Raw genomic sequence first — 27773 nt, 5'->3', positions numbered from 1 at the left:
ACTTGCTGCCCTGAGAAATGACAGAGGGAGTTAAAAAAAAAATAAGAAAGGTCAAAAATCAGGGTGATAGACGTGATTTGGGGGACACTGGAGACCCTGGGTGAGTAAATCTAAGAGGGAGTCGCGTGTCAGGATTCAACAATGTTATTAGACATCGAATGATTTCTTTTCAGGAACTGATTCTTTTGCCAAGTTCAGGCAATGTCCCAGAAAACTGCATCAAAAAGTGACATTGAGGCGTGGCCTATTTTTTCTGTCTTGATGCTGTGTTGATGAAGCCTGAAAAAAAGAACCACAGATGTCGCTTCCTGGAGTACACTGATGGTGCTCAGATGATTGCTCATCACTATCTCTCTCTTACTCTCCTCCTCCTTCCTCTATGGGTACTGCATTTGTGTTCACTATTCTCTCTGTCTCTCGCTGTCTGTCTGTCTCTCTCTCTCTCTCTCTCTCGCTCCTCTCCCCTCCCCCTTGGACACACATACACATACACACACACACACACACACACACACACGTACAGAAACTGATGTGAGTTCCCCTATCTGTCAGAGCCAGTTCCTCCATTTAAGATGCTGACTTGTTTATGTTGAAGGGACAAGTGAATGACTTTTGTTGGCTCTTGCACTCTGTTTTGTAGCTCATTTGAGGCTTTTTCTTTTAGCATGTCTGCTTTGTTGCAGACGAAGAGAGCACAAAGTTTGTTTTGTCGCTGATTTGTGGTTGATCGCTATCTTCAGATAGCAGAGCGAGGGAGAGAGAGGAAGGTTGACTGACACACAGAGTGGTTTGATAAGCAGGGTTTAGGTGTGGAGTTTAGTCTAGTCGATGACTGGTAGGTGAGCAGCCCTCAGCCCCAGCAGCTCTTTCGTCCTGTGCCCGCTCTTGCTGTCCTGGGCACATAAACACACAGAGGACACAGAGGAGAAAGAGGAGGAGGAGGAGCAGGGTCAACCATGGAGCTGTAGGGACACGCTCAGATGCCTGTGCGGATCACCAGTGGAGGAGGAGTGCCGCCGAGGAGAAGAGCTCTGAAATGAACAAGACCAAGAGGTAATTAAAAAAGAAAAGAGGAGAGTGAACCAAATGTGAGAGTCTGGTGCACTCAGACCCACTTTCAACTCTGTTTCTTAGCAAGTGTAGTCTGAGTATGTGTCAGCAGCAAGTGTTTTGTGTGCAGCAGAGATGTGTGAACCTTGAGGTTATGAGATGCAGTGTGGTTTGTGCAAAGGCTCTTGACAATTCAAAGAGAAATGAGGGCATTTAGTTTTATTTTTCGCTTGGTGTGTGTGTGTGTGTGTGTGTGTGTGTGTGTGTTTTCTGTAACTTATTTGAAACTACACTGTGCAGTGGAGAAAGAGAAGCTTTGTGTTGAAAGAAAACTCGCATGACACACATATCACATATACACTCTTACACACGGTCACAGCTAATGTGTTTGACCTGCATATCAGAGAAGAATTTCAACATCTCAAATGATTTGTGTATACTGCACACAAGCGAGCTCTGACAATCAACAGTTGTGCGTGCCTGTTAAGTGCTGCCTGCTTACCTTTCCGTGTAAATGTGTTCTGCTTTTTTTTGGTTCAGTTAGTGATGTTTTTTGCATTCGATCTTAGATACTGATAAGAAACTACACGTTTAGTAGCCTGTGTTTTCAGTGGTACTTTTTCTACTGTGGTAGTTTGACCACACAGCTCTTATCAGATTGACTGGAATGAAAGGGTTTTGTGTCGAATGTTAAGGTAGTCAGATGTGTGTTATGTGTAATTTAGCTACCTGAGTTTTAAGGTAGACTGATAGAGCGGCCACATTATTGTGCTTCCCCTTCAGTGGGGAGGTTATATTACAGTTTTTTTTTTTTTTACAATTGGTGACAAGCATTTCTCAATACAGTGTTCACTTTTTCAAAACTCTTCGCACAGTCGGCACAACAGACGTCAACGTGGACTAAACTGTGGATCACAAAATGCGTTCAATGATTGCATCTTTCAAAATCCATTATCTGTTTTCTTACTCAAACTCAACCAAAACTATGTGTATTAATACTCCATTTTGAACATTTTTACATACTATTATAAAAACAGTTACATCTACATTTAAAACCAAAAGGACAGTATGCTACATTCTGCAACATCTATATGTCAAAAGAAATAAAAACTAAAAACTCCTATTGTAAACCACTAATTGGGACCTACAACACTGAGCTTAAGACACTTAAGACTTGAGTTAAGGAAAGGCGGCAAGTGGTATAGTGTTATAAGTGTTATATTTTGTGGAGGATGTGGCGTTTTACCATCCTCTCCCCGGCACGGAGTGGCTTACAGCTCATCATCTTTCCGCCTTACTCTCCATTCCTCAACCCCATAGAGGAATTATTTTCCTCATGATGGTGGAAGGTTTATGAACACCAGCCACATAATCAGATGTCCCCATTGGAAGCAATGCATGCTGGATGTCTGGGCATATATCTGCAGAAGATTGCCAGGGATGGATCAGACATGCAACAAAAGTGTATTGCAAGAGAGGACATAAGGTGGGATGTGGATGAGAACGTGTGGCCAAATGCAGAAGACAGGGATTTTAAGATCTGTAGCTGTCATATACAAGAATGTAGGCTATAGTGAATAGGTGTAGTTTTGTATTGCTTTGCTGGAATTACTTTTTTAGTTTCATTTTGTGCACATGCAAAAATGGCATGGAATGTTGCGGCATTTCTGATTCCTTTCTGTGACATGTGAGGTAGTTTTAACAGTCAGTCTTCCTTTAGTTGTAATGGAATCTTGTTTTATGCTATATAAATAATAAAAGATACTTCAAAGACAGTAGTGATACATATTGTAGTGATACATATTGTATTGCTACCTGTTTGTTTAGGTCATGGTGTGATGAGTGACAAAGTGTTCCTGTTGGGAGTTGGGTTTGAACTGTCTGAACAGTTTGGAAAAAGTAAACTCAGTAAAGAGAAGTGTGTTAGATTGTGGTTAGAATTACTGTACACACAAGGCCAAGATATTCAATTGTTTTTATTAAAAACTGTAAAGAAAAAGAGAAAACAAAAAAATTATATATATATATATATATATATATATACATATACTGTATATATATATAAAGATGAAGATGGCAAGCTAAATAATATGAATATAATCAAATTATTATAAAAAGATGTAGATCATGTATGTGTGTGTGTGTGTGTGTGTGTGTGTGTGTGTGTGTGTGTGTGTGTGTGAGAGAGGGAGAGAGAGAGCGAGAGAGAGAGGTTTTAAAGAACAAAAGAGGGAGAGAAAGTATGAATTGGTCCTGAAGGTGTGTAGTTGCACAGGTATGATTTCATTGGCTAACAAATTCATGGCTGCAGTCGCACACAGTATATACTTTATGAATATTAACTAAAATTTTTCTGATGCTTACTACAATGGTTGGTACAGTGGCCTTATTGTTGCACCAAATGGATGAACGGCTCAGTGCAGAAGATGCAGGGGGAACAAGAACGCAGATTGTGAGAGGAGAGAGAGAGAGAGAGAGAGAGAGGGAAAAAAGAGCAGCTCACAAACAAGGCCTTCAAAGGGCCCTTGCTTCAATTAATCAATTAAGGAAAGAAAGAGAGGAATTTGCATATCCCCCCGCCAGTGTGAGAGCCAGAGAGGGAGAAAGAGGAGGGGGGGGAAATGGATCTGTAGCCAGGAGTCTTGACACGGATGGGAAAGGGAGTGAGAGAGGGATTTCCAAAAGAAAAAAAAGGAGAAACTGTTTCCTGAAAGGATTGAATAGAGCAAGGATGAAGGAAGAGGAAAAAGTGGGCAAAGGAGTCGTCAGTGAGGAAAAGGAGGTGGAAGGTCTTCCCTAAAAACCAAATCAGCAATATGATGGACTCAGACCACGTAGACTACTTAGGGTGTTTTCCTCATTGTCACGCACACAAGGATTTTCTTTTTCACCATAAAGCAGTCATGTGTTTCCATGGATGCACTGTTAAATATAGAGGGGCAATTATTATGTCTCTTAGGAAAAGGCAAATGCAAATACCTAAACAGGAGTTACTGTTTGGGCATTTGCATTCACCTTTTCATCTGTGTTGAGATTTGCATTGGAGTCCACCACACGCTGACTCTATTTACCAACAGCTTTCTGTCGGCCAGGCTCATTACACAGAAAAGATACCACTGGCTGCTGTGCTGTGCGTTACCTGCTCAGCACTCTGGGGGAAAATCCCTGACAGACGTCATGACATCAATAACATTTCCCCATCAGCACTTGTCTTTGTAGTAGCGAGCGTGCGTCCTCGAATCTGCGACTGCTTTGACAGACAGGACTGGATTCACTCTGAGTCAAAGAGAGATGACAAGTCGTAAAGGGCACTGAGGTTAGAAAGCCATCGATTGGAAGTCAACTGCAGTTGACTTCCAATCGTATCTGACAATGAATGAGTCATTTAAAGTTGTTTATTTAATGTTGTTTTTTTTCATTAGTTTGCACATTACAAATACAAAATATAAATATAAGACACACATGGGTATATTGTATACATATATACGTACATTTATGTTTACATTATATACAGTGAATACATTTGACAGTTGGAAAAATAAAGAAATTAAAATGTGAAAGTTCTTCCATCAAAAATGCAGAGCATACACTTGAGAGTATTTTTTAGTTTTTGTTTTATCATTGTAAAACACTAAATACTTTGGTGTCACACAAACCAACACCTGGAGCTCTGGGGAATATGATAAGCATTGTCACAATTTGTTGATATCTTTAATCAATGTATTGTTAGTTGAAGACTTACAGTCATATATTGAATAGAAAGGTCAATTTGAGGCAGCTCAGTGTGGCCCAGTGGCCTAATGTATAAGGCATCGGCTTTTGGAGCTGAGTACGTTGAATGATGTAAAGATAAATATTTAATCAAAATTAGAATTCGCCAAGAATCAGCTAAATGTTGGGGCACTTTTGTCAGATGAAAACCTCTTTAGAGGAAAACAACACGCTTTACTGTAAGCATCTTATTAAGCCTTTTTGACCTTTTTTACTGGTTGGCTAATTCTCTTAACTAACAGAGGAGTCAGGTGAGGTTGGTAACACTTTGTAATAACTGCACACTATGAAGCATTAGTTAAGTGTCAGTTAATGCTTAATTCCTCATTTATAAAGCATTGTTCCTACATTATTAAACATTAGTATGTACTTCATAGACACAGTTATACATGTTTTATTGGTGATTAATAATCTCATCTATAATGTGTTTAATTAATGTACTTTCATACTTCATGAATGATGGATTCACCATTTTTAGATTAAGTATTACATCAATTACAAATGAGTTCACGAGATCATTTGGAAAGTGCCTTTCAATCTCATTTCTAAATGCTTTGTGAGTCAGAGATAGTTCTCACTTTAGATGAGTTCACACACAATACTTAACGAATAACTAGTAAATGCTTTCTAACTATCTGAATTAATCATGAACAACAGTATTTATAAGTGTTTATACAACATATATTAACACACTTGCTGACCTTTAGTGCATGTCTAACTCATTATATGTGTAAATACATGCATAAATGTACATCCAAATATCATTTACTTAAACTTTCTAATGAGCTTGTGAACCATCGACAACTCCTAAATAACTGGGTTGTAATTTATGTTAAATCTTACATAGAAATGATGAATCCACCATAATTTATAAAGTATGACAATACAATCATTAAAAACATTATAGATGAGCCATTTAATCAAAAATAAAACATTTATAACTGTGTTTATGAATACCACACTAATGTAGGAACAATGCTTTATAAATGATGAATTACGTGGCCAGGTTGAATCAGTGGGTAGAGCAGGCGCACGTATACTAGGAGGTTTATGCCTCGACGCAGAGGTCCAGGATTCGAATCCGACCTGTGACGATTTCCTGCATGTCTTCCCCCCTCTCTCTCTCTCCCCTTTCTCACCTAGCTGTCTTATCAAATAAAGGCGGAAAAGCCAAAAAAAATAATCTTAAAAAAATAATAATAAATGATGAATTACGTATTTACTGATACTTAACTAATGTTTCATAGTGTGTAGTTATTATAAAGTGTTACCATGAAGTTAATATTATTTACATAGCCCCAAAAAGCACAAATTATACATTCCCCATAGAGGGCTTCACAATCAGGTCAGAAAATGACAACCCAAGGGTCTTAGGATAGACAGATGCTTTCAATCTTCAATCAAAAGCCAGGACATCACAAAACATTTACAGTGTTGTAGAAGTCTAACAGGTGGTTGAGGTATAGATCAAATAAGCCCAGACTCCTCCATTTGTTGTGAGGCTTACCTATCCGTTCCGTAAAATAGCTCACAGTGGTACGTGCAGTGCTGTTTTATTGTTAGTGTTTTGAATAGCCAGCAGGTGAAATGAGGCGAAGAAGAGGAAGAGGAAAGAGGAGAGGTGGGGTTTTGTTGCCCAAACCAGCCACCTGTAGCTGGACCAACAGGATTCAGAGACCCCATCAGGGTTTCTGAATCCAGGCATGGCTAAGGGGGGTAAAAATGTGTGGTGTGATAACTGTCACATACTGGGTGAAACAGCACGTACAGGCAGGAGAGCAGCTTGTGGTATAAATAGATCGGTCAATGTCAACCCGTACGCCTGTATGAAATTGTGCATCCATGAGTGTCCATACATGTGTTGTACATAAAGCAAACAATTAAGTGTGACTAAGGTGAGTGTGGATGCATGTGTATGTTAAGTTATGTATTATATGTGTGAGTTGGCTGGGGAAATGAGCCAAACACAAACACAGGTTAAGGGAAGGGGATGCAGGTCTGGTCATTCAGGGAACTTGTCAGCAGTTCTCTGAACTCTGAGTGTTTCCTGGTAATGTCATGACATTAGCTGCAGTATATAGACCGACAGTTTCACTGCGTTACATGATACACACTGTTTCTTCAAACATGAGGACAAAAAAAAAAAAAAAAAAAAACTCAAGCACAACATTGAACATTTTACCACAGTTTTTAAAGGAGGCACACACAATGATCAGGCTTCATTTGAATGTTGGTTTCATTCCAAATGTGCAGAAGGGTCGTGGAACAAACGCTTTCGCTCAATTCTCAAACCTCAAACCTCAAAACTCAAACAAAGATACCAGTTTGACTGTGAAAAATATGAAACGGGTCAGTTACTGATTGTTGTGAAATACAGTCAGACATTGCTAAACTGAGCCCCTGATCTGAAGAGGAAGCATTAATCGCATCATGAAACAAACACGTCTCATTTTTTTAAGGGCATTTAAAAAGCCATCAAACAGTAACTCCATGTTAACACTCCAGAAAAGAAGTGCTGCTCGCTGATCGTCATTGGTTGAAAGTTTTTTCAATCCAGTAGGATATAGCCGAAGGTGTGGCCTGTCATTGAAAGCCAAAGGAAACACCATTTATCAGTGGATCCCATTGTTTGGACTTGATGGTGAAAGAAATGTCTGCTTACAACCCCTTCTCACAGGTTGTATATACGTACGCCATCTTTCCTTCTTTCTCAGAGAGGTGGTTTTATAAACCTGAGGAGGTCAAACTATTCTGTATTTCACAAGAAGAAAAAGCCAGGAAAATACATAATTTTACATAAGAATTGCTTAATTTCTCAGTTACACAGGGTGACAACACTGAATGTATACAGCATTCATACATTTGTAGATAGATAGATAGATAGATAGATAGATGGTCTTTATTGTCCACTGTGGAAATTTGTTTTGTCTGGACAGGGCCTTACAAATGTACATACATACACACACAGTAAACTGATGTAGATTTTATTGTCACTGGTTAAAGGAATATGCCACCGTTTGTTGAAATAGGGCATGCTAACTAGCAACATAGGATTCCATTTACTACGCTAAGCTAACTAGCGGCGACGCTGCCAAAACAATGCATGCACAAAAAATGCATTGGCCCACTTATCTACAGCTAGGGGAGACCGTGATGAGCCCTATTTCACCAAACGGTGGCGTATCCCTTTAAAGTTGTTAACAGCAACCGTCCTACATTTGCTTTTTGCAGCAGACATTTATCTCCCTAATCCTCAGTACAGTAACATTTCAGGTACTTTCATCTACCGCAAACGTTGCTGCTCTTTTGTGAATACATACAGGTGCTGAAAATAACTGGTTATTCTGAGAAAAGGGTGAAGAATTACAAAGGTTTGCAAACCAGTATTGGTGATGATGTGTGACATATTGTAGTGCCAACCTCAAATGTGACACAGTATTATATATATACTTTATATACGTATGTATACTTTTATATACAGCTTCATTAACTAATTGATAGGTTTTACTCGTGCAAGGGGTTACAGTAGTCATTGTTATTATATATACCCTATTAACTAATGTAACTATGTTCCAAAGAGGACGGGTTTTAGCATTTGTGACCAAACAAATGTACATCAAAACTCTTCTATAAAAAGCTTTAAAAAAAAAAAGGTCAAGTACAAACAACAGTACACCTGTCTGTAGCAGGACCAATTCTACCTTCTCCTGAAACCTGTGTCACTTAACAACTGGATCAAAAATGTCAGTGCAAGTCCAAGTCTGTGAGCCATTTGACAAATAATGATCATTTGACAAGCACAGAACGCTATGCAGTTGTTTGCAGTTGTTCTGCCAGTGCGTGAAGGTTCAGGCAGCTGCAGCGCTGCAGAACAGCTTATCAGATGTGGGGAGATGCATTTCCTCAGATGCTGACCTGCACTACCTCACCACACTCTGCTCTACTTCTTTCTAGAATACTTATACCCCCTGTCTGTGTGTGACTCTCTCTCTCTCTCTCTCTCTCTCTCTCTCTCTCTCTCTCTCAGAAAGCCCAATGGAGAGAGCAGGAAGCTGGTCCAGCGCAGGAGGAACACATGTCCCAGTCCTCAGGACATCGCCCGGGCCCTGCAGAGCCCCAGCTCTGCTCCCAGCGCCAGCGCTGCCAGCCTGGATGAGCTCATACAGCGCTGCCTAAACAGCTTCGGTCAGTCTCTGTCCCCACGTGTTTGCGTGTGTTCCCAAAGTTTGTCATGTGTCTTTACTCTTTATCACAACCAGGTTATATAAATGCGGGATGAGGGAGAGTGAGGGGGGAATCCAGGGTGAGAGAGACTGACAGGGAGGGAGGGAGGGAGGGAGGGAGACAAAGGGCAGTCTCATACAATCAAGCTTTGTTCTGTTGGGCTGCAGAGGCCAACTAGCTATTCCCATGCAATGTTAAATTATACAGATCTCTCTCCTCTCTGCCTCTCTTTCACTGATCTCACTCTCATCATTGGGTAGTTTATCTAAATCACACAACAACAGCAAAACCGTCTGGATACCCCTTGTGGTAACTAGCACCCTAGCACACAGATAGTTTATGTTTATTTTTGCAGAGGCTATGATATATGTACTGGTGAGAGTCTTGCTGCTACAGTAATGGAGGTGAATGGAACATGCCTATCCAAAAATGATGGCCTGGTTAATCTGGACAATCTATGGAACATTTTTAATCAAAGGTAAACAAAATAAATAAATAAAGTATAATAATAAAAACTGTCAACAAGTAGTGATACCCACACCCACATGCCAGTCCATCTCATTTTGTGGCTTTTGCCCCCATTTTACCAACAACCTTAAACAACATTATTTACCCCTGGATTGCACTATTTATGTCCCATTATGATATAATGTATGATGAAAAAGGTACATTGTATATCAAGTAAATAAATTAGACACATTTGTCTAGACCTTTTTTTCTTTATTTGCTTATTTCTACTTTAGGTCACAGTTGGATGTATCTCATACAGTAGGCGAAAGGCAGGAAAACACCCGGTGCAGGTTGTCATTTCATCGCAAGGTTAACACAGACAGACACTCACATCTACAGGAAATTAAAAAAAAAAATCTCCAATCCACTAGAGCTGAATGTCTCTGGGGTGTGACTGAAAAAAAAAAAAAAAAAAGCACCTGGAGAAAACCAATATGAAAATCTAAAAACCCACTAAAATAGAACTGACTGACTGACTGACTGAAATAAACTGAACTGAACTGAAATGAACTGAAATGAACTGGACTGAGCTGCTTGACCACTGAGCCACCGTGCAGCCCACAGCTTTTGTTGTTGTTGTCGTTTGCTTGTAACCACATTAATCCTGTGCTTGTTTTTTTGGTTGCAGATTCAGAGGGGAAGCTCTCCAGCCCCAGAGGGTCCCAGCTGGTCCACATGACCCTGATGATGCACAGTTGGGTCGTGCCATCTCAGACGTTTGCCCAGAAACTTCTCACCTTATATCCTCCACTGTCACTCAGTGCAGCACTCTGGTCCCACCGGTGCACTGCTCCCAATCACATGTCCACATTCATTAATCAGATCAGGAAACAGGCATAGCTTTGTTTTGCACTCCTTGTCGGCAAAGCAGATTTGAATTATCTATATCCCTGCTGGTGTTTGGGTTAATGTTCTGCCCTATCTGCTACAGTGTGTTCCTTGACTTGTTCTCTCACTTATAAGGATTGCCCCTTGGACAAGAGAGGACTGAAGCGGGCACAGATCTGCCACCTTATCAGGTGAGTGAGTGAGCGCGTTGTATGACAGAGTGTGACAGAACTGGTTTTCCTGCTCTATTTGCGGTATGTAAGCATATTTTCTTGTCCTGCTTCGTGGAAAGGCAGTGGATCAGCCAGTTCCCGGCGGTGTTCGAGGCAGACCCCCTTCTGGAGCAGACCATGGGGGACCTGTGGGCGCTGGTGCGGTCAGGCGGAGAGAAGACGCACTCGCAGCTCCTTGACACCTCCTGCTTGTGAGCCATGTTTTGAGTTGATTCAATGCCCTGGGGGAGGGGGGGGAATTGTGGTTTGCGTGTTTGGCCACAACTCAATCAAGTTTTTTCTATAAATAGAAAATAGGGGTTTCTCTCAAAAAAAAAAAAAAGGAGAGAAAAAAAACATCTATTTTTGTCCTGTTGCTTGGCTTTCTTTTCCTAGAGGCCCTCATGGGAACATATTCCAGGCACCCTCGCCCTCTGTGAAGAAGAGGAAGGTGTCTCTGATCTTCGACCACATGGAGCCAGATGAGATGGCCGAGCACCTCAGCTACCTGGAGTTCAAGAACTTCTGTAACGTTTCAGTAAGTTCAGCGAGAGCAACTTCTCACTAATTGCTGCTCTTACTTTGCTTAATGAGGCCCCGTCATGTTGCCATGACTTGCAGATATGATGCTGCTCCCGAAAACACAATAGGTGAAAGTGCATACCGTGAAAATTGCATTATGCATTATAATTATTTATCTATTATTATTATTAATATTATTATTATAATCGATCCCCTGCTGGAGAGAGTTTAATGAAAACACCTTCCATGGACAAAGTCTTTTTAAAATATATTTGGTATCAGTAATAAAACATTTGGAAGAACAACTTTTGAGTTGCCAGATTGTGAAAAATCCAAAAGATTTTACTTTTTTTTTACTTGTCATACAACATTAATACCTTAAAACGTAGCTATTCTTGTCTACTTTCAGCTAATGTGCTCAGGTAAGCCATATGATTTATAGTTTAGTGTTAGAATAGTGCCTCACAAACATGGTCACTGATTAGTAAGCCTGACGCAGCATTTTTGCCAGACCGTCAAATTGCAACAACTAGTTATATGAACATTAACAGAACATCTCACACACACACACACACACACACACACACACACACACACACATAGTCTTGCTATTTGCTCTGGAGCGGTCGGTCATGATGTGTAACGGTCATATATATATATATATATATATATATAGCCCGTTTCTTTTCAGGCAATATATTTACCTTCCAGCTCTTTAGAGTCATGCTTGTTTGTTCTCTGTGGTCTATGGTTATGGCTGATAATGACTAGTAATAGTATTAGTATTTGTACTTTCAGCCTTTTTAGTCAATTTATTTGAACTTCCACTTTTGACAGTATTACAGTTTAGCTTCCAGCTTTTCTAACAATGTATATCAGCTCTCAACTTATGTGCAGTTCAGCTTCCAACTTCCAAGTTTTTCAGCAGTGCAGTGCAATGCATTTGAGACTTTTCAAACAATTTGTTTCCTATTTCTGCATTTTCATCAATGTTTCTCACAGCCTTTGTTAGTCTTCCATACTTATTCATAATTTCAGTCAGAAAATAAATTCAGACCTCACAATGTTCTACATCGTTTGGCATTGTTGAACTTTTGAAGCCAACAATTCAGTTTAGCGTCAGATTTTCAAAAAAACTTTAAATATTCCACATCTTTTATTCATTAGTGGTGTTATTCAACTTTTTAATGAAATTTATGTTAATTAAAACCATTCATGCTTTTCACCTTCTTTCAGCATTCACACGCATTTTCTGCAGGAAATGCTTTTTCTAGTATTTACATGAGATCTAGACACAAATGTATAGCTGTAATTTACAGGGGGGATGGAGGGGTTACAAGCCCCCTAATAACCAAAGCCTATTATAATTTCCTTCACATAAGTAAAGACATTTGCATAAATTGATGCTGAAAAGGCACAAATTGTTGCTGAAAACTTCACCAGAATGCAGAAAATGAAGTGTTCGACATTCAAAATTTCAATTTCAATGTTGAACCTAAAGTTTCGCCCTTGCTCAAACCCTATGTCTTTATAGAAAATAGTATATTTCCTTTTGTTATGAATTAAGATGCTCCTTCCAGATGTTGGACAATTGTTTTCAGTAGAAAAGCCGTTATGATCACAAAATATGATCTGCTCTTGCGATCATTTGGTGACAGATTTCTACCCTGCTTAAATACCTGAGTGAAATCAGTGATAAACTTAGTGCAGAAGATGTTTCCTGCCTGACCACTGCTATCTGATCGGCCAGTTCCTGGACTACCGCAGCTATGTGGTGCGAGGCTCGGTGAGGGACAACCCTGCTCTGGAGCGGTCGGTCATGATGTGTAACGGAGTCTCCCAGTGGGTCCAGCTGATGATCCTCAGCAGACACACGGCCCAGCAGAGAGCCCAGGTCTTCACTAAATTCATTCATGTGGCTCAGGTAATACTGGCTGAGGGATCGAACATCACAACAACAACAAAAACTCAGAGTGTTATTTGTACGGAAGAGGATTAGGGCCACATGTGAAAAATGTATTTGAGTTGTGAGTTTAAAGTCAGAAATCTTTTTTTTTAAGTATAATTTTTTTAATTTTTTTAATTTTAAAAGACTTTATTTAAGAGACTTTATTCTAAGAATTCTGAGATTAAAAATAAAAAGTCAGAATTCTGAGATTAAAGTCAGAATTCTGATTTATTTCTCAGAATACTGACTTTTTTTAAATCAAATTTTTTTTATTTAAAAAAGAGACAGAATTCTGACTTTATTCTCAGAATTCTGAGATTAAAAATAATAATAAAAATGTCTGAGATTTAAAAAAATAACAATTTTGAATTCTGATTTTATTCTCAGAATTCTGAGATTAAAGTCAGAATTCTGCTTTATTTCTCAGAATACTGACATTTTTTAAGTCTAATTTTTTTTTTATTTAAAAAAAGAGACAGCATTCTGACTTTATTCTCAGAATTCTGAGATTTTAAAAAATAACATAAAAAGTCAGAATTCTGAGAAAGAAAGTCTCAGAATTCTGACTTTAAACTCAGAACTCAATACATTTTTTTTCACATGTGGCCCTAATCCTCTTCCATATGTTTGGCTGCCAAAAATTGTTTGGGTTTTGGGGGCAAAGACTTGATGCTGTCCTCTGTGCTCTTTCCTTCACAGAAACTTCGAGCTCTGCAAAACTTTAACACTCTAATGGCAGTGACTGGAGGCCTCTGTCACAGCTCAATCTCCCGCCTCAAAGACACCTCCAACCTGCTGACTCCTGACATCACTAAGGTATTTCAAAGATTACACATGCCCATGAGTCTGTTGATGACTACATTAGCACAGAGTGATAAAGAGGAAACTTTTCTTTCGTGAATCATCCTCCTTCTTGAACTTTTGTTTAGCTTCAGGATTTTCATGTCATGGTGATTTTCTTTCCCCTTTTCACCTGCCACCAGTTTTACGTGCTGACAAAATTTGATATCGAAGTTTTTTATATATTTATTCATCACTTGACCCTCCTATTGTCCTCGGGTCAATTTGACCCGTTTTAAAAGTTTCTACTTCCAATTTGGGTTTCTTTCAAGCAAATTTCCATCCAACGCTCTCCGCAAGTAAAATGAAGGATCAGATTACTACTTTCATAGAATTTGGGGTATTTTATTAAATTTTGTAGCATTTGAAAAAACAATGAAATGGTTTCTAAACAGTATCCTGACTAAACTTTGACAGTCTCTGATTATCCACTCAATCGTAACTATTTCTTGAAATAAATCATAATTTCAGCCTTTTTTTTTTACTCAAAATGAGGTATAATTTCACATAAATGAGGTTTATTGACCAAGTGTAAAACTAGTGGTAATAAGTTGATGTTAGTGGTGAATCCGGTGATAGTGGGGGGGAAAAAACGCAGCAAAAAGCAACAGAAACTTAAAAACTATTGTCAAAACCCCTGAAAAAAAGCATCTAAAAAGGGTTAATCTGGGAGAACAACAAGTTGCCTGGTCAACGGAAGAGCAAGACAAGGGTTTAATATGTATTTAATGTTTCCTTTTATTTATTTTTTATTTTAAACTATGTTCAAGGACAAATGTTCAAACAATACATAAACAAACAATGAAAAAAGCAGTAATGCTACTGGACTGGTCCGTATAGTGAAGAGAAATGTGACATTAATAGCAAGACAAAAATACTTGCACAGTAGCCCGTAGTAATGGTGACAGCAATAAGTAGAATGCATGAGTCAACCCAATGGCCATTAGTTTCAGTTCAGACAATTGTCCATCATATTATATATCTATTCATGTCCAGATTATAGTCCATTCCCAAAAGTTCCAGTGGCCTCTTCCACTTACCCAGAAAAATATGAGTCCTTTTCTTGATGTAGTGTTCAAGTTTTACAGTTTTTTACAATCACTTTGCTACTAATTTCAGAACCTTGACGTCATTTTTCAAAACTCTAGACACAAAACTCACAACCAATGATCAAAATACACATTTTTTAAAAGCTTGGATACAATACACATAAACAAAAGATCACTTGTTCAATATGACACAACTTAACATCAAAGTACTACTATTTCAAAAAGCAATTCACACATTACATTTCAGACAATTGTCTATTCATTTCATTACAATCATCTAACTATCAATCCATAAAACTACTCAAAATGATAAGTAACTGTTGCATTACTCTTAATGCATAGTTGTATGGAAACAGACAAACAATATTCCATGTTTAGATCATGAAAGTTTCAAGATAACGAGATTCAATGTCACCAGTTAGCGTGGAGCATGAACCAATTAGAATACAGTATCTATGGATGTAATATTTCATCATCATTCTTTACTGTAATGTACTACTGTTTACCAGACACTGTTTCTATAGTACCATGTACTACCTTCACTGTACTGTACTACTGTTTACCAGACACTGTTTCTATGGTCCCATGTACTACCTTTACTGTACTGTACTACTGTTTACCGGACACTATTTCTATGGTCCCATGTACCAACTTTTACTATCTTTTACTTTAACTTGACTATTTACAGTATTGACAGTATAGCACTGTATGGATTCAGGCCCTTGGAATTTCTTGTCCAATTCTTCCAACTCGCTACTGATGATTGAGATATATAATTTACAGTCGTGAAAGAATTAGGACACCCATGCTAAAGTTGACTAAAAAGAGGAATAAAAAAATAATCTTTTGCAAATTGATCTTAATGCCTTAATTAAACAAATGAGGAAAAATCCAATCGTTAAGGACACCAATTTTCTTTGTGAATGAATAATGTATCGTAAATAAATAAATGTTCTTCCTTAAAATACAGGGGGCATAAATAAGTACACCCCTATATTAAATTCCCATAAAGGCCGGCAGATTTTTATTTTTAAAGGCCAGTTATTTCATGGATCCAGGATACTATGCATCCTGATAAAGTTCCCTTGGCCTTTGGTATTAAAATACCCCCACATCATCACATACCCTTCACCATACCCCCACATCATCACATACCATTCACCATACCCCCACATCATCACATACCCTTCACCATACCCCCACACATCATCACATACCCTTCACCATACCCCCACATCATCACATACCCTTCACCATACCTAGAGATTGGCATGGGGTACTTTCCATAAAATCATCTCTATATGCAAATGAAACCATCTATTAGACTAACTGAAATCAAACCATGCCAATCTCTAGGTACATATATATCTATATATATAAAATATATATGTGTGTGTATATATATATATATATATATATATATGGTCTGTAGTATTCTCTCTACTACTGCAGTACTTTTACAGGGATGTATTTACTTGTAGTACCATAATGAAACATGTATCATCTATTTTGTAAATTGTAAACAAATTAATGATTTTTTTAATGATTGTACGAACGATGACCCAGTGAAATTATGGGTAGCTTGTGTGTGGGTGATCTAAAGTAATGTTTCAATGGTATTTCACAATATATTTGTTTTTTGAACCAGTGATTATGCAAGTGCAACACTTCTTTAGAGATATGAATGCACAATCCAATGTTTTGAACATTGGATAGCCTGTGTTACAAGTGATGACTGTTGTGAGTTTTGTGTCTAGAGTTTTGAAAAATCACATCAAGGTTATGAAATTAGTAGCAAAGTGATTGTAACAGAGTCACAACCTCTGAGATGAGAGATTTCGTATTGTGTGTGTGTGTGTGTGTGTGTGTGTGTGTGTGTGTGTGTGTGTGTGTGTGTGTGTGTGTGTGTGTGTAAGTATGTGGTTGTGGGTGTGTGTGTGTGTGTGTGTGTGGGGTTGTGTGTGTGTGTGTGTGTGTGTGTGTGTGTGTGTGTGTGTGTGTGTGTGTGGGGGTTTGTGTGTGTGTGTAGGTATGTGGGTGTGTGTGTGTGTGTGTGTGTGTGTGTGTGTGGTTGTGGGTGTGTGTGTGTGTGTGTGTGTGTGTGTGTGTGTGTGTGTGTGTGTGTGTGTGTGTGTGTGTGTGTGTGTGTGTGCGTGTGGGTGTGTGAGTGTGGGTGACGGAAAGGTGTGGCAGACGTTATTGGGTGACCATACAGATGTGTCGCAACAGATGTTTGTGTTTTTTAATGTTATCTGTTGACTGTTGGAGCAGACAATGCAAGAAAATGTTCTATGTGAACAGAAAATAAAGTTTTATCTTATCTAATCTTATTGAATGTTTTTTTTTTTTTAAAGCTATACTGAAGTCTAAACCCACCAACTGCTTGATCTTTCTCCTCTCTCAGGCGCTGAGTGAGATGACCGAGCTGCTCTCCTCGCGTAGCAACTACATCAACTACCGGCGGGTGTACAACGAGTGCAGCGGCTTCAAGGTGCCTATCCTGGGCGTCCACCTGAAGGATCTGATCTCCCTGAACGAGGCCCTGCCCAACTACATCGACGAGGACAAGATCAACCTGAGCAAGCTGCAGCACCTGTACAGCAACATCAACGACCTGGTGGCCATTCACGCCTGCACGCCACCCTTCGAGGCCAACAAAGACCTTCTGCATCTACTCACGGTACCAGACACAAAGCCAAGATTCCAAAAAGAAATGATTCTGATATTAAAAAAAAAAAAAAAAAAAAAAAAAAAAAAAAAAAAAAAAAAATCTTAAAATCATGTTCTTTCAATGGTTCAGCTCTCTCTGGATTTATACTACACTGAGGATGAGATCTATGAACTTTCATACACCAAGGAACCCAAGAACACAAAGATCCAGGTCAGTAGAGCTGCATCCTCCACTTTTTGAAGTTGGGCTCTACCTTAACACCATCAGACTCACACTGGTTTCAACCTCTTTTCACAAGAGGAGGGACATGTGTGTGCTCTCTGTGGGTGTAACATCTTCAAAACAAAAGCACAGGCTCGGTGCCGAATACATCAAAATCCGCCACATCAAAGCGCTGTACGTTAGGGAAGCGTGTTATGTGGTGGGTGTATTCTTTTTTTTATTCTTCTTGTTTCTAACACGTACAGTCCTTTATGTCTCATCGCCGCATCTGTCGCTCCACAGCCAGTCGCTCCGGTTAAACCGCCCGTACTGGCAGAGTGGGGTTCAGGGGTGACCCCCAGGCTCGACCCTAACACCATATCTAAGCACGTCAAGCAGATGGTGGATGTGAGTATGTGACACTGCAACAACCTTCTGTCTTTCACTTCCTTATTACATGGCAGGCTAAAGCAGAACTAACCAACTGCTCCTTGACAAGTGCAACTGAACGTCTGATTGTTCTGTTGCCCCCTGCAGTCCATCATGAAAAATTACGACCAGAGCCAGGATGGTTACATTTCACTGGAGGACTTTGAGAAAATAGCAGCCAACTTCCCCTTCTCCTTCTGCACTCACGAAACTGACAGGTGAGGAAGCTGCAACACGCACAGGAAAGGCCTCTTACCGTGACGTGGCCGCAGAAACAGTGAAAACACGAAACGACACTGGGTAAATGGTTTATGAAAAAAAAAACTCAACTCACTTACTCACTTTTGTTGTTGCATTTTGTAAAATGTGCCCAGGGAGGGACAAATCAGCCGTGAAGAAATCACCTCTTACTTCATGAGGGGAATGTCTGTATGTGCCAAGCTGGGCTACAACTTCAAGGCACATAACTTCCATGAAACCACATATAAACGGCCGACTTTCTGTGAGACTTGTAGAGGCTTTGTGAGTATCCATTGTATCTATTCTTTTTATATATATATATAAATATCCAATCAAACAGCAATATCACATGTGTCATGTTTGTCCTCTTGTAGCTGTGGGGAGTCATCAAACAGGGCTACCACTGTAAAGGTAAGATCACAATCCATGCCATTTTATCCTTCATTAAAGAGGAACCACCTTTGGTGGCCGGGTTAGCTCAGTTGGTAGAGCAGGCGCACATATATAGAGGTTTAACTCCTGGATGCAGCAGCTGCGGGTTTGACTCCGATCTGCAGCCCTTTGCTGCATGTCATTCTCCCCTTTCATGTCTTCATCCGTCCTGTGGAAATAAAGGCCTAAAATGCCCCCCCCCCCCCCCAAAAAAAAAGAGTAATCACCTTCATCCAGGGGCGATCATCTTTAGGGGGGCTCAGCCCCCTAATGAGAATGTGACATGGATACAGTGCACCTAATAGTATTTAGAGGTTGTACCAGAATAGGTTTACATGGTTTAACTTTCAAAAAACACCATATTTTTGTCATACTACACATTGGTGCAGCTACTCTTTTCACCCTGTGTGTTGAGCTCTCTGTTTTAGCTACAGAGTGAGGCATCTCACTTCTGTTCCATCTTTGTTGGGAGTCGCACATGTGCAGTAGCTAGGTAAGGACTACTAGCCAGTCAGAAGCAGAGTATGAGGGCGTGCCACGCTAGCAGCTAGGCGAGCATTAGAACGTGTGTTACAAAGTGACCACGTTTGTCTCTGAAGTAAAGGCTGGACTACAATAGAGCTGTTTTGAGCAGTTTGTGAACAGAGTTTTCTGTTGGAGATGGTAAGTCCCTTTGGGGGGGACTTTGCAAACCTATAGCATGCACAAAAAAGATATATAACACAATAAAGGAAAGGGGAAAAGCCAAACATCATAATATGAGCACTTCACCACTGTCAGCTCCCTCCTATGTTTGTCCAGGTTTTGAGATCTCTTTCTCTGAGAGTTTTGCTGCCACCCTGCCATGTGAAATACATTCATGTTGTGGTCCTCAAAGCTTTGAATCGACAGACCTTTTGTAGTTTGACTAAACTGATCCTTTAGGTAGCGGTGCTTCTCTTAACATTTTTTTTTCTGTCTCTCAGACTGTGGGATAAACTGTCACAGCCACTGTAGAGATCTGGTGGGAATAGAGTGCTTGAAGAAACACAAAAACACAACTGGGTCCTGCCCGTGCACCCCGGCCCCCGACTCAAGAACCAAGGGCAATAACTGGAGTAAGACCTTTCTCTATCATATGCAGATACACAATGCCAGAAAATTCCCTTCCTGTTAAATGACCTCAAACCCAACACATTAATGGCTCACTGTTCCCTGTCAGGTTCCGAGGAGGAGGCCTTCGTTTTCCCCCAAAGTAACGAGACAGAAAACAACCAAGGCACCTCTCCCTGGAAAAATAACACAGATGATTCAACGTTATCGGACCGCTCCACTCAGACAGATCCGGGAGTGTGGACACCCGAGAAAAAGGACAAGAGGGGAAACCACCGCAACTCTCTTGTCCATGCATCCCCAGAGAGGAAGGTGAGACAGCATGTGAGTGCAGGACAGAGTTTCTCAATTTTTTTCTGTTTTTTTGTATCTTAGTTTCTAGAGTGACTCCATGTGGGGTCATTCCAAAGGTAGAGAAGCTCCACAGTAAGAGTTCCAGCTGTGATTCCCTTTCAGGTCCTCCTACAGGAGCTAATAAATAATGAGTCAAACACCAATACTGGCTGCCTGGAGTTTAAATGTACTACTTTAAATTACTCACCTTACTGTAATCTCCCTTGTAAAATCTGTTTAAATTCCACTGGTGTGCTTACAGTTACAAAGTAGCAGACATTTTTTTTTACAATCATTTCAAGCCACTATGTGTAGATTCATTGCATGATTATAGCATATTTCAAAGTTGTGACAAAGTTTAAAATAGGTTCTGCTAAAGGTTCTGTAGGTAGGATTGTGAAGCTCCAGGACTTAGACAAAAAAATTTGAACATCGACAACTTCTCAGTCCCCCCCCTTTCCGCTAAAGCCCAAACTGGTCTCCATTTTTTTGCGTGAGATTTTTGATGAACCAACTTTTTATATAAGCTTCATCACTAGAAAATGAAATGTTTTCTTTTTCCCACAATAAATGATTGTTTCCGAGTTTGAGAACAATTTTCTTAATTTGTCTTTCATATTAACAGATCAACACACTGCCACAGAGGACCCGAGGGTGCTCCATGCCCGGTTCCTTCTTGCAGGAGAAAATGGAGGAGCTGCATCTCTACAAAGACAAGAGCAGAGAGCCAGACTGAGCGCTCCATTTTCTAACATTTCCCCCCCTTATGGACAAAAACATTCCGGCACCACCACGTTTCTTACAAAGCTGTGTCCGACTGGTGTCGAACCGATGAGATTTACTTGCCATTCATATAAGAATGCCAGTAACTATGGACTCCCTCATGTTTCAAGTGTGGTTATGCCATGTTTTGATTATTTTATTTGTCATTCTTGTTAGTTTGGCTAATTGTATAGGCTTCAAACATCGATTGTATTACTGTAATTTATGAACACCTCATTTTGTTTTTTTTAGAACAGGTGCCATGGTTCTCTGGTGCTAAGTTTCAACCTCAATCCATAAGGTCATTTATGTGACAACATACATAAGGGTTTCCTGGTCCTATTTACACATAACAAATGCAGGGTAGGAAATTAACACTAACATTTTCAATTTTAACTTTGGCAGCTATGTGACAACTCTGCTCATGAATTTGGAAAGTAAGCTGGCAAACCATTTTCATAATTGCCATTTGCTTTGGGTTGGGTGATATGAAGATATGAGACAATTTGTCAACCAGTAGAAATTGCTATACCGTGTAGAAGGTTCCTTTAATATCTCTGGTTACATTAGGCCAGACAACCTAACTTATGTGACAAACATAAATTACTGAAGCCCTTTTTTAATAGCAATACTGGATTTTTATCACCACAACTAAATGTATTATCACATACATTATATTGTGACTAACTTTGTCCAAATCGCCCAACCCTAGTTTGGTTGGCAATTGTGAAAGGAGCTTGTGAAGTCTACTCAATGAACCACCGCAACTAGCAGTGGAAAACGTTTATTTCCTGCCCTGACAACATCTTGGACTTTCAAATCTCTCCAACAGTTCATTCAAGGTTCAGCAGGACTGCACTGGAACTTAACACATGCTACAGAATTGGCATATTTTTTTTTAGCTAAATGCTTCTTTGTTTTGTCCTTTGTCCACAATGTCAATCTTGTTGAAAATAAGAAAGATACACCAACAATGACATATCATGCAGTATGTGTTGTGTTTGGCAGAAAAAAAGATTAACATCTCAAGGCGTATACAATTGCATTTATTGTATAAAGACAAGAAGACAGCTCGGGTAACTGGTCATCAGATTTTCATTTTCTGGTAGAAAAAAAATGAGTTTGACAACTAGATTTAACTACTGGACTCAATGAACAGCAATCACAAAAGGGATAAAAAAAAAAAACTGCACATACAACTACTCAAGAGTGGCAAAATATTCTTCTCAAAGACTGGATTAACGCTTAAATACTACAGTATCAACACCTATAAAAAAGGTTTCATAATGTTTGAAATTCTATTGGTGTGGCTCACTCGGACACTGAAAAGTAAAGAGCAAGACAGAGGAAAGGGTTGTGAAGGTAAAAGCATGCATTTTGTTCTTTGTTAAGCTTCTCAAAACAAGCAAAATTATTCAGGCCTTGCTGTATTTTCCTGCCCCGTCACGTTTTCACACTATGCATCCTAGGATTATACAATTAACTCTTCAATCTGTAGGAAATGTGGACTTTGCAGTTCAACAGACATCCACATTAAATGCATAATAGATAACATTCATTAAATGTTTTGATACCTATCATCTACCACCTCACAGTCACTGCTTAGAGTAAGACTTCATTCAGTAAAAAAAAAATGAAAGGACAAACTGTGTACAGTTTCTGTGCACATTGATTGGTAAGGAATGAAGGCTACTTTGTTAAGCCAGACAGAGAAAGTTATGGTTGGGGACTTAATGTGAGACTGTACAAAACCAATTTGCTGCAGAGGTCAGAGTGTTTAGGACACAGGTGGATGCAGGTACAAATGCAAAGCGAAGCTACTGGGAACCAGAAGATGAGCCTAGGCTGCCCTGTCCAGGGTAGCTGCCGTACTGGCTGTAATACTGGTTCCACTGGTTCTGGTTCTGGTAGTACTGCTGCCACTGCTGAGCATACTAGAGAGAGAAACAGAAAGCAAGTGCAACAATGAGAACATGTTTACATTTTACAAAACGGACCCCGCTTTTCTATTTTTGCACCTTCTGTGGCACAGCGGATCACTTTCAGAAGGAATACTCCACCCCAAGTCTATCCTGTGAGCGTCAAAACATTAAAAACACCTGCTGGATTTTAAGATGGCTTTAAAGTGCTCATATTATGCTCATTTTCCAGGTTCATAATTGTATTTAGAGGTTGTACCAGAATAGGTTTATGTGGTTTCATTTTCAGAAAACACCATATTGTTGGAAATGGTAAGTCCCTTTGGGGTGGATTTTGGACTTTTTCACTTTGTGTGTGTGTGTGTGTGTGTGTGTATATATATATATATATATATATATATATATATCTCCCAATAAAGAAAGGGGGAAAGCCCAAAAGCATAAGATGAGCACTTTAAATAGTTTGTGGTTTAGTCCTTTGTGCGTATTTACAGGATAGAAAATTGGAAGGGGAAGTGTTTTTTTTTTTTTTTTTAAAAGGTGTTTTGATTGACTTTTTCTACTATGAAAACTTTACCTTTGTAAAACTGAGTTACCACAGAGATCTATTGTAACTATAATCAAGCTAACCACAGCCACTATCGCTGTCTGGCCTTTTACCCAAAATGAATTTGGCTCTGTGTCACTGGCAAGCCCACTGGGGTTCTAGTAACCTAGCCTAGCACAGATCTATGTCCACTGACAGCTCTCCCACTCCACCCCCCCCCACCTGTTGATATTGCTGGTTGTAGCTCTGTTGCTGCTGCTGTGGCTGTTGTGCCGGCTGTTGCGGCTGCTGCTGTGGCTGTTGCTGATGGTGGTTGTACGTCGGTGCAGTGGTAGGTGTCTGGCTGTAGCTCTGGCTGTATCCTGGGTACTGACTGTAGTTGCCGTAGTAATTCTGGTTGTAGCTGCCCTGGTTGTAGCCTTGATTGTAGCTCTGGCTGTAGCCCTGGAGGTGAAGCAAAAAGTGCAGGAGAATTCAATCATTTACAATTCAATTTGTGTTTTTCTTAAACTGTACACATGATAGTTAATTACCTGGCTGTATGCTCCCTTGGTGTAAGGGGCCGGGCGATTGTAGCTTCCTCCAGACGGCTGGCTGCGGCTATATCCAGCACGTGCATCAGAACCTCCGTCGCGGTAGCTGCTGCCCCAGCGGTTCTGGCTATAGCCGCCACGAGTGTAGCCTGCTAAATAAACAAAAATTATGTTATAACAGCAATATACATAACTTTACTGTGAACGACATACTAGCCATAGTTTTGCCTCTCATATATATTACTCTCAAATTACAGAACTAAGTGAGTGATCATACTACAGCTTTTCATGATCAAGATAAATAGAACGTAGGAGGTATACAGACTGCTCCGCTCACCTCCTCTGTATCCACTGCTTCCATCCGCACTGCGGTTCTGGTAGCCACCACGGGATCCATCACGGCTGTCGTACCGCTGGAAGCTACCGCCGCCACGCCCACGGAACCCGCCCTGCCTGTTGTCAAAGCGCTTATCAGGGGGCGGGCCAGCCTTGCGGCCCTCCTCATTGTACTGCTTCAGCAGATTTTCAGCCTCCTCGCGCTGCAGCTCAATGAACGTCACGGCCTCCAGGAAGTCGCAAGCCTCTGGGACAGTAAAGTTGGCTTTGGAGAGTGACAGAGATGACCACAGGAGGAGAGAGAGACAGCCCATCCAGCAAGAGACGGATGGAGAGGCAGAGAGAGAGAGAGAGAGAGAGAGAAAGAGAGGGGTAGGGGATTGTAGTGAGGACCAGAGCAGCCACACCACCGGAAGACAAAATGAAAAATAATTACAACCATACAGTGGCAGGTGAAATCATAGAGAATCTAAGAGCAGATAGATGAAAGCAGATGACAGGGTAAAGGGAACAAACATCAGCTCCAGGGGAACATGGAGGAAACATTTGTTTAAGCTGACAAAGGAGAGGTAGGAGTTCAGTAGAGGTGGGGAGGGGGACAAAAAGGACAACTAGAAGGTTGGTGAGAAGAGGAAACAGCACTGCAAACCAAGGACAGCTGATGTAATGCTGTTACAAATTAACTTCCAACAACTTCAGCATGTGACTGCTTGTAAGTTTGCTATTTGGAAACATCCTTTTAAGGGAAGCAAATTGTGCAATACTAGCACCATTATATTACATGACCTCAGCCAGGACCATGTCTCAGTTTGCAGTGCATTAGAAGTAAGCTGAATGGCAGGTGGCAGATAGAGGGCAAAAATAAGGAAGAATCAAATTCATGTTGGCTGTTTAAAAAAAAAAAAAAAAAAAAAAAAAAAAGTCCAGGTCTGATATCTGGCCAAAGGCTATGATGGGGGAAGGGGGGGGAGGGGGCATCTTCCAAGTTTGATTTTTAGAGACAACACATAGAAAAGTAAAAAGTAGATCTGGTGTTTTATTTGTTTTGTTCCACAGCATTCCTACCTTTCATTTCTAAAACAGCATGATCGGGCACATCCTTCCCCTGCTCATTGGTTTGCTTTAATGTTCGTTCTTTAAAATCCTCGTCCGTGGGACAAATTACAATAGCCTTGCGTTGAAAACCTTCAAAAGGACGCATTTTTCGTCTCCTTGCTGATCCATATACATTTGTCTAGCAATGGTGACAAGAAAGAAGTAGAAGCTTGTTTGTTATTGTTTACTTGTTATGGCTTTCCACTGGAAGGAAGCTGGAACCCTGCAATAATGAAGTGAGAGAGGTTTGGCTTGGATATCAGTCTACGCTTTTACTCAAGTTCTAATGGCCTCTCGTCACTCCACAGACTTACCTCATAGTCTGTGCATTCAGGTGCCCAGTGGCTGCTGATGAATGTTAATTGACAGAAAAGGGGACCCCACGAATATTCAAACTGACTATACTGTGTATTCGCTCAGCAACTTAACAGATATACAAGTTTAAGATCAATCAGTATTAAAATTCATATTTATCATGCTTACTCAATTATGTCTTCATGCAGTGACAATGTACTGCTTTGTAAATAGGTTTAAAAAAAGTTATTACTGGATTCTGAGCAATTGGAGGTGTGAGCACCCTCTTAATATAAATCTAGTATGTATGCCTTTGCAGAACTGCAGTTAGGATAATAAAATGTGCGATACTCTGCTGTATTACTTTTAAGATATAATCAATATTGTTTCAGTTTAATTTCAGGTTCAGAACCAGAATACTGGTTCAAATTCTTTGCATAGGATTAAATAAAGAACATATAGTGTGAAAGCAAAAGCCACCACATGCAAATTTAGGCAGCCATAAACTGTAATTTGCAATAAATACTGAGATATTAGATTATTTCTATTGGTTACATGGTAAAAAATACCAAAAAACTAACCCCAGTATTAGCCATTACAAGGTCATTATGACAATTTTTTTTGTGCATAAAATGCAATCTATGCATTAAAATGATTTGTGATTACATCTTGTTCTATCAATACTGTCATTTGTCAAGTTTAGCCAGACTTTAAAAATCACTTTCTCTGGTCCGTCATATTGTAAAAGCATTTCATATTCATGTACTGATGCATGCACTGTACATCTAAATGTCTCTCAAAACGTGGTATCAAGAGGTTTCTTAACAAATCCTTGTGCGTTTGAAATTTGCATCGGTTGCAACAACAGGATCTTAAGAACAAACGCTTAATTAGGCTAATTTACAGGTTAGATTCAGAAGTCAAACTGCCACAAATCTACATTACAAATACAGCAGATGTTAAGAATAAAGTCAGCGTCATATGTTGTGTTGTGTCATGTTATTCAAATAGAGGAATAGCTGTCACCAGCAGTTAAACCACTCAACAGCAGCAACGGGTTTTTAAATCCGCACAATATTCAAAGTAACAACTGCAATCGACAACAATCTCCCTGTCCTCTCAACGGTAACCAGTGGTTTCTACACTGACCCACAGAAATTCAACACTACATGAAACAACAATATTCATTTTAGCATAGATTATATAGTAATGTCACAACTGACGTTTTCGCAACATTGTAACAATCTGTAAAGAGGATACCAAATTATTCCTAGAAATAATACCGGCAGAATCTACTACTTTCTATTAACATCTACAAATCAACCACACACCTGATAATTCTTACTTTTTACAGACAATTCTCTTTTTCTGAAGTAAAACATTGTTTTAGCATAACCAAGCTAACACTTAACAAGAGAATGCTACATAAATAACAACTTGCTATTGTGACGGGTCCCCCCCAACACCTACCTTGACTTACCTGATCTTCATACGAACTCTAGTCCGAGTCAAGACAACAACAACAAATATAACCTACCTGCACATACTCACAGTGTCCACAGAAATGCCAGCCCATCAGACCTACCTACCTTTATAACACATTTGCTGAACACAAGGATCTAAAAATCTAAAAACCGTTAGTCATTACTTACCTTCAGGGTCAATTTATTAAAAAACACACTCAAAAGTTCCATGTATCTCACTTAAAAATAGCTTTAAAAAAAGCCATCAACTCTGTGTTATTAAAATTAGCAACGGAAGGTGTTTTTCTTACTCACCAGTCAGAGCTTACTTGTTTCTCAACATCTTTACATAGTCATGGTTTACTTGTACATTGTTGGAATTCACAAGACAAACAGTACTGTATTATGACAAGAAATAGCAAGTGCAAATATACTGAGGAATGAAAACATGAAATATTCTGTCACTTATGAG

General features: G+C 39.7%; 2 protein-coding genes across 5 annotated transcripts in view; one reads left to right on the top strand and one right to left on the bottom strand.

Moving 5' to 3' along the window:
• Positions 1-567: 567 nt before the first annotated feature.
• Positions 568-22093, top strand: rasgrp4 (RAS guanyl releasing protein 4). 3 transcript variants are annotated; one of them, XM_028570894.1, is made up of 18 exons: positions 568-1053; positions 8849-9006; positions 10184-10295; positions 10512-10574; positions 10676-10807; positions 10992-11133; positions 12868-13041; positions 13765-13881; positions 17359-17634; positions 17755-17835; positions 17924-18046; positions 18130-18234; positions 18364-18473; positions 18630-18777; positions 18870-18906; positions 19893-20024; positions 20129-20331; positions 20978-22093. In XM_028570894.1, exons 1-18 carry the CDS (start codon positions 1037-1039, stop codon positions 21086-21088), a joined length of 2241 nt encoding a protein of 746 aa, XP_028426695.1. In that variant the 5' UTR covers positions 568-1036; the 3' UTR covers positions 21089-22093. The 3 variants fall into 3 exon arrangements, with proteins under 3 accessions (XP_028426695.1, XP_028426687.1, XP_028426702.1); XM_028570886.1 differs by having other exon boundaries at positions 20129-20343; XM_028570901.1 differs by lacking the exon at positions 17924-18046 and having other exon boundaries at positions 20129-20343.
• A 46-nt stretch (positions 22094-22139) lies between these two features.
• The window catches only part of LOC114550228 (heterogeneous nuclear ribonucleoprotein U-like protein 1), a 15864-nt gene continuing 10230 nt past the window's right edge, over positions 22140-27773 (bottom strand). The window contains exons 12-16 of one of the 2 annotated variants that reach the window (XM_028570866.1): positions 25515-25683; positions 24451-24714; positions 24114-24265; positions 23803-24024; positions 22140-23048 (exon numbers count right to left, since the gene is read on the bottom strand). In XM_028570866.1, coding sequence (XP_028426667.1) covers positions 22932-23048; positions 23803-24024; positions 24114-24265; positions 24451-24714; positions 25515-25683 — 924 coding nt within the window. In that variant the 3' untranslated portion in view covers positions 22140-22931. The remainder of the gene's footprint in view (positions 23049-23802; positions 24025-24113; positions 24266-24450; positions 24715-25514; positions 25684-27773) is intronic. The other variant, XM_028570874.1, reaches the window with a different exon arrangement.

This window comes from Perca flavescens, chromosome 3, assembly GCF_004354835.1.
Source record: "Perca flavescens isolate YP-PL-M2 chromosome 3, PFLA_1.0, whole genome shotgun sequence".
Lineage (NCBI taxonomy): Eukaryota > Metazoa > Chordata > Actinopteri > Perciformes > Percidae > Perca > Perca flavescens.
This window is presented reverse-complemented; position numbering and strand designations above follow the sequence as displayed.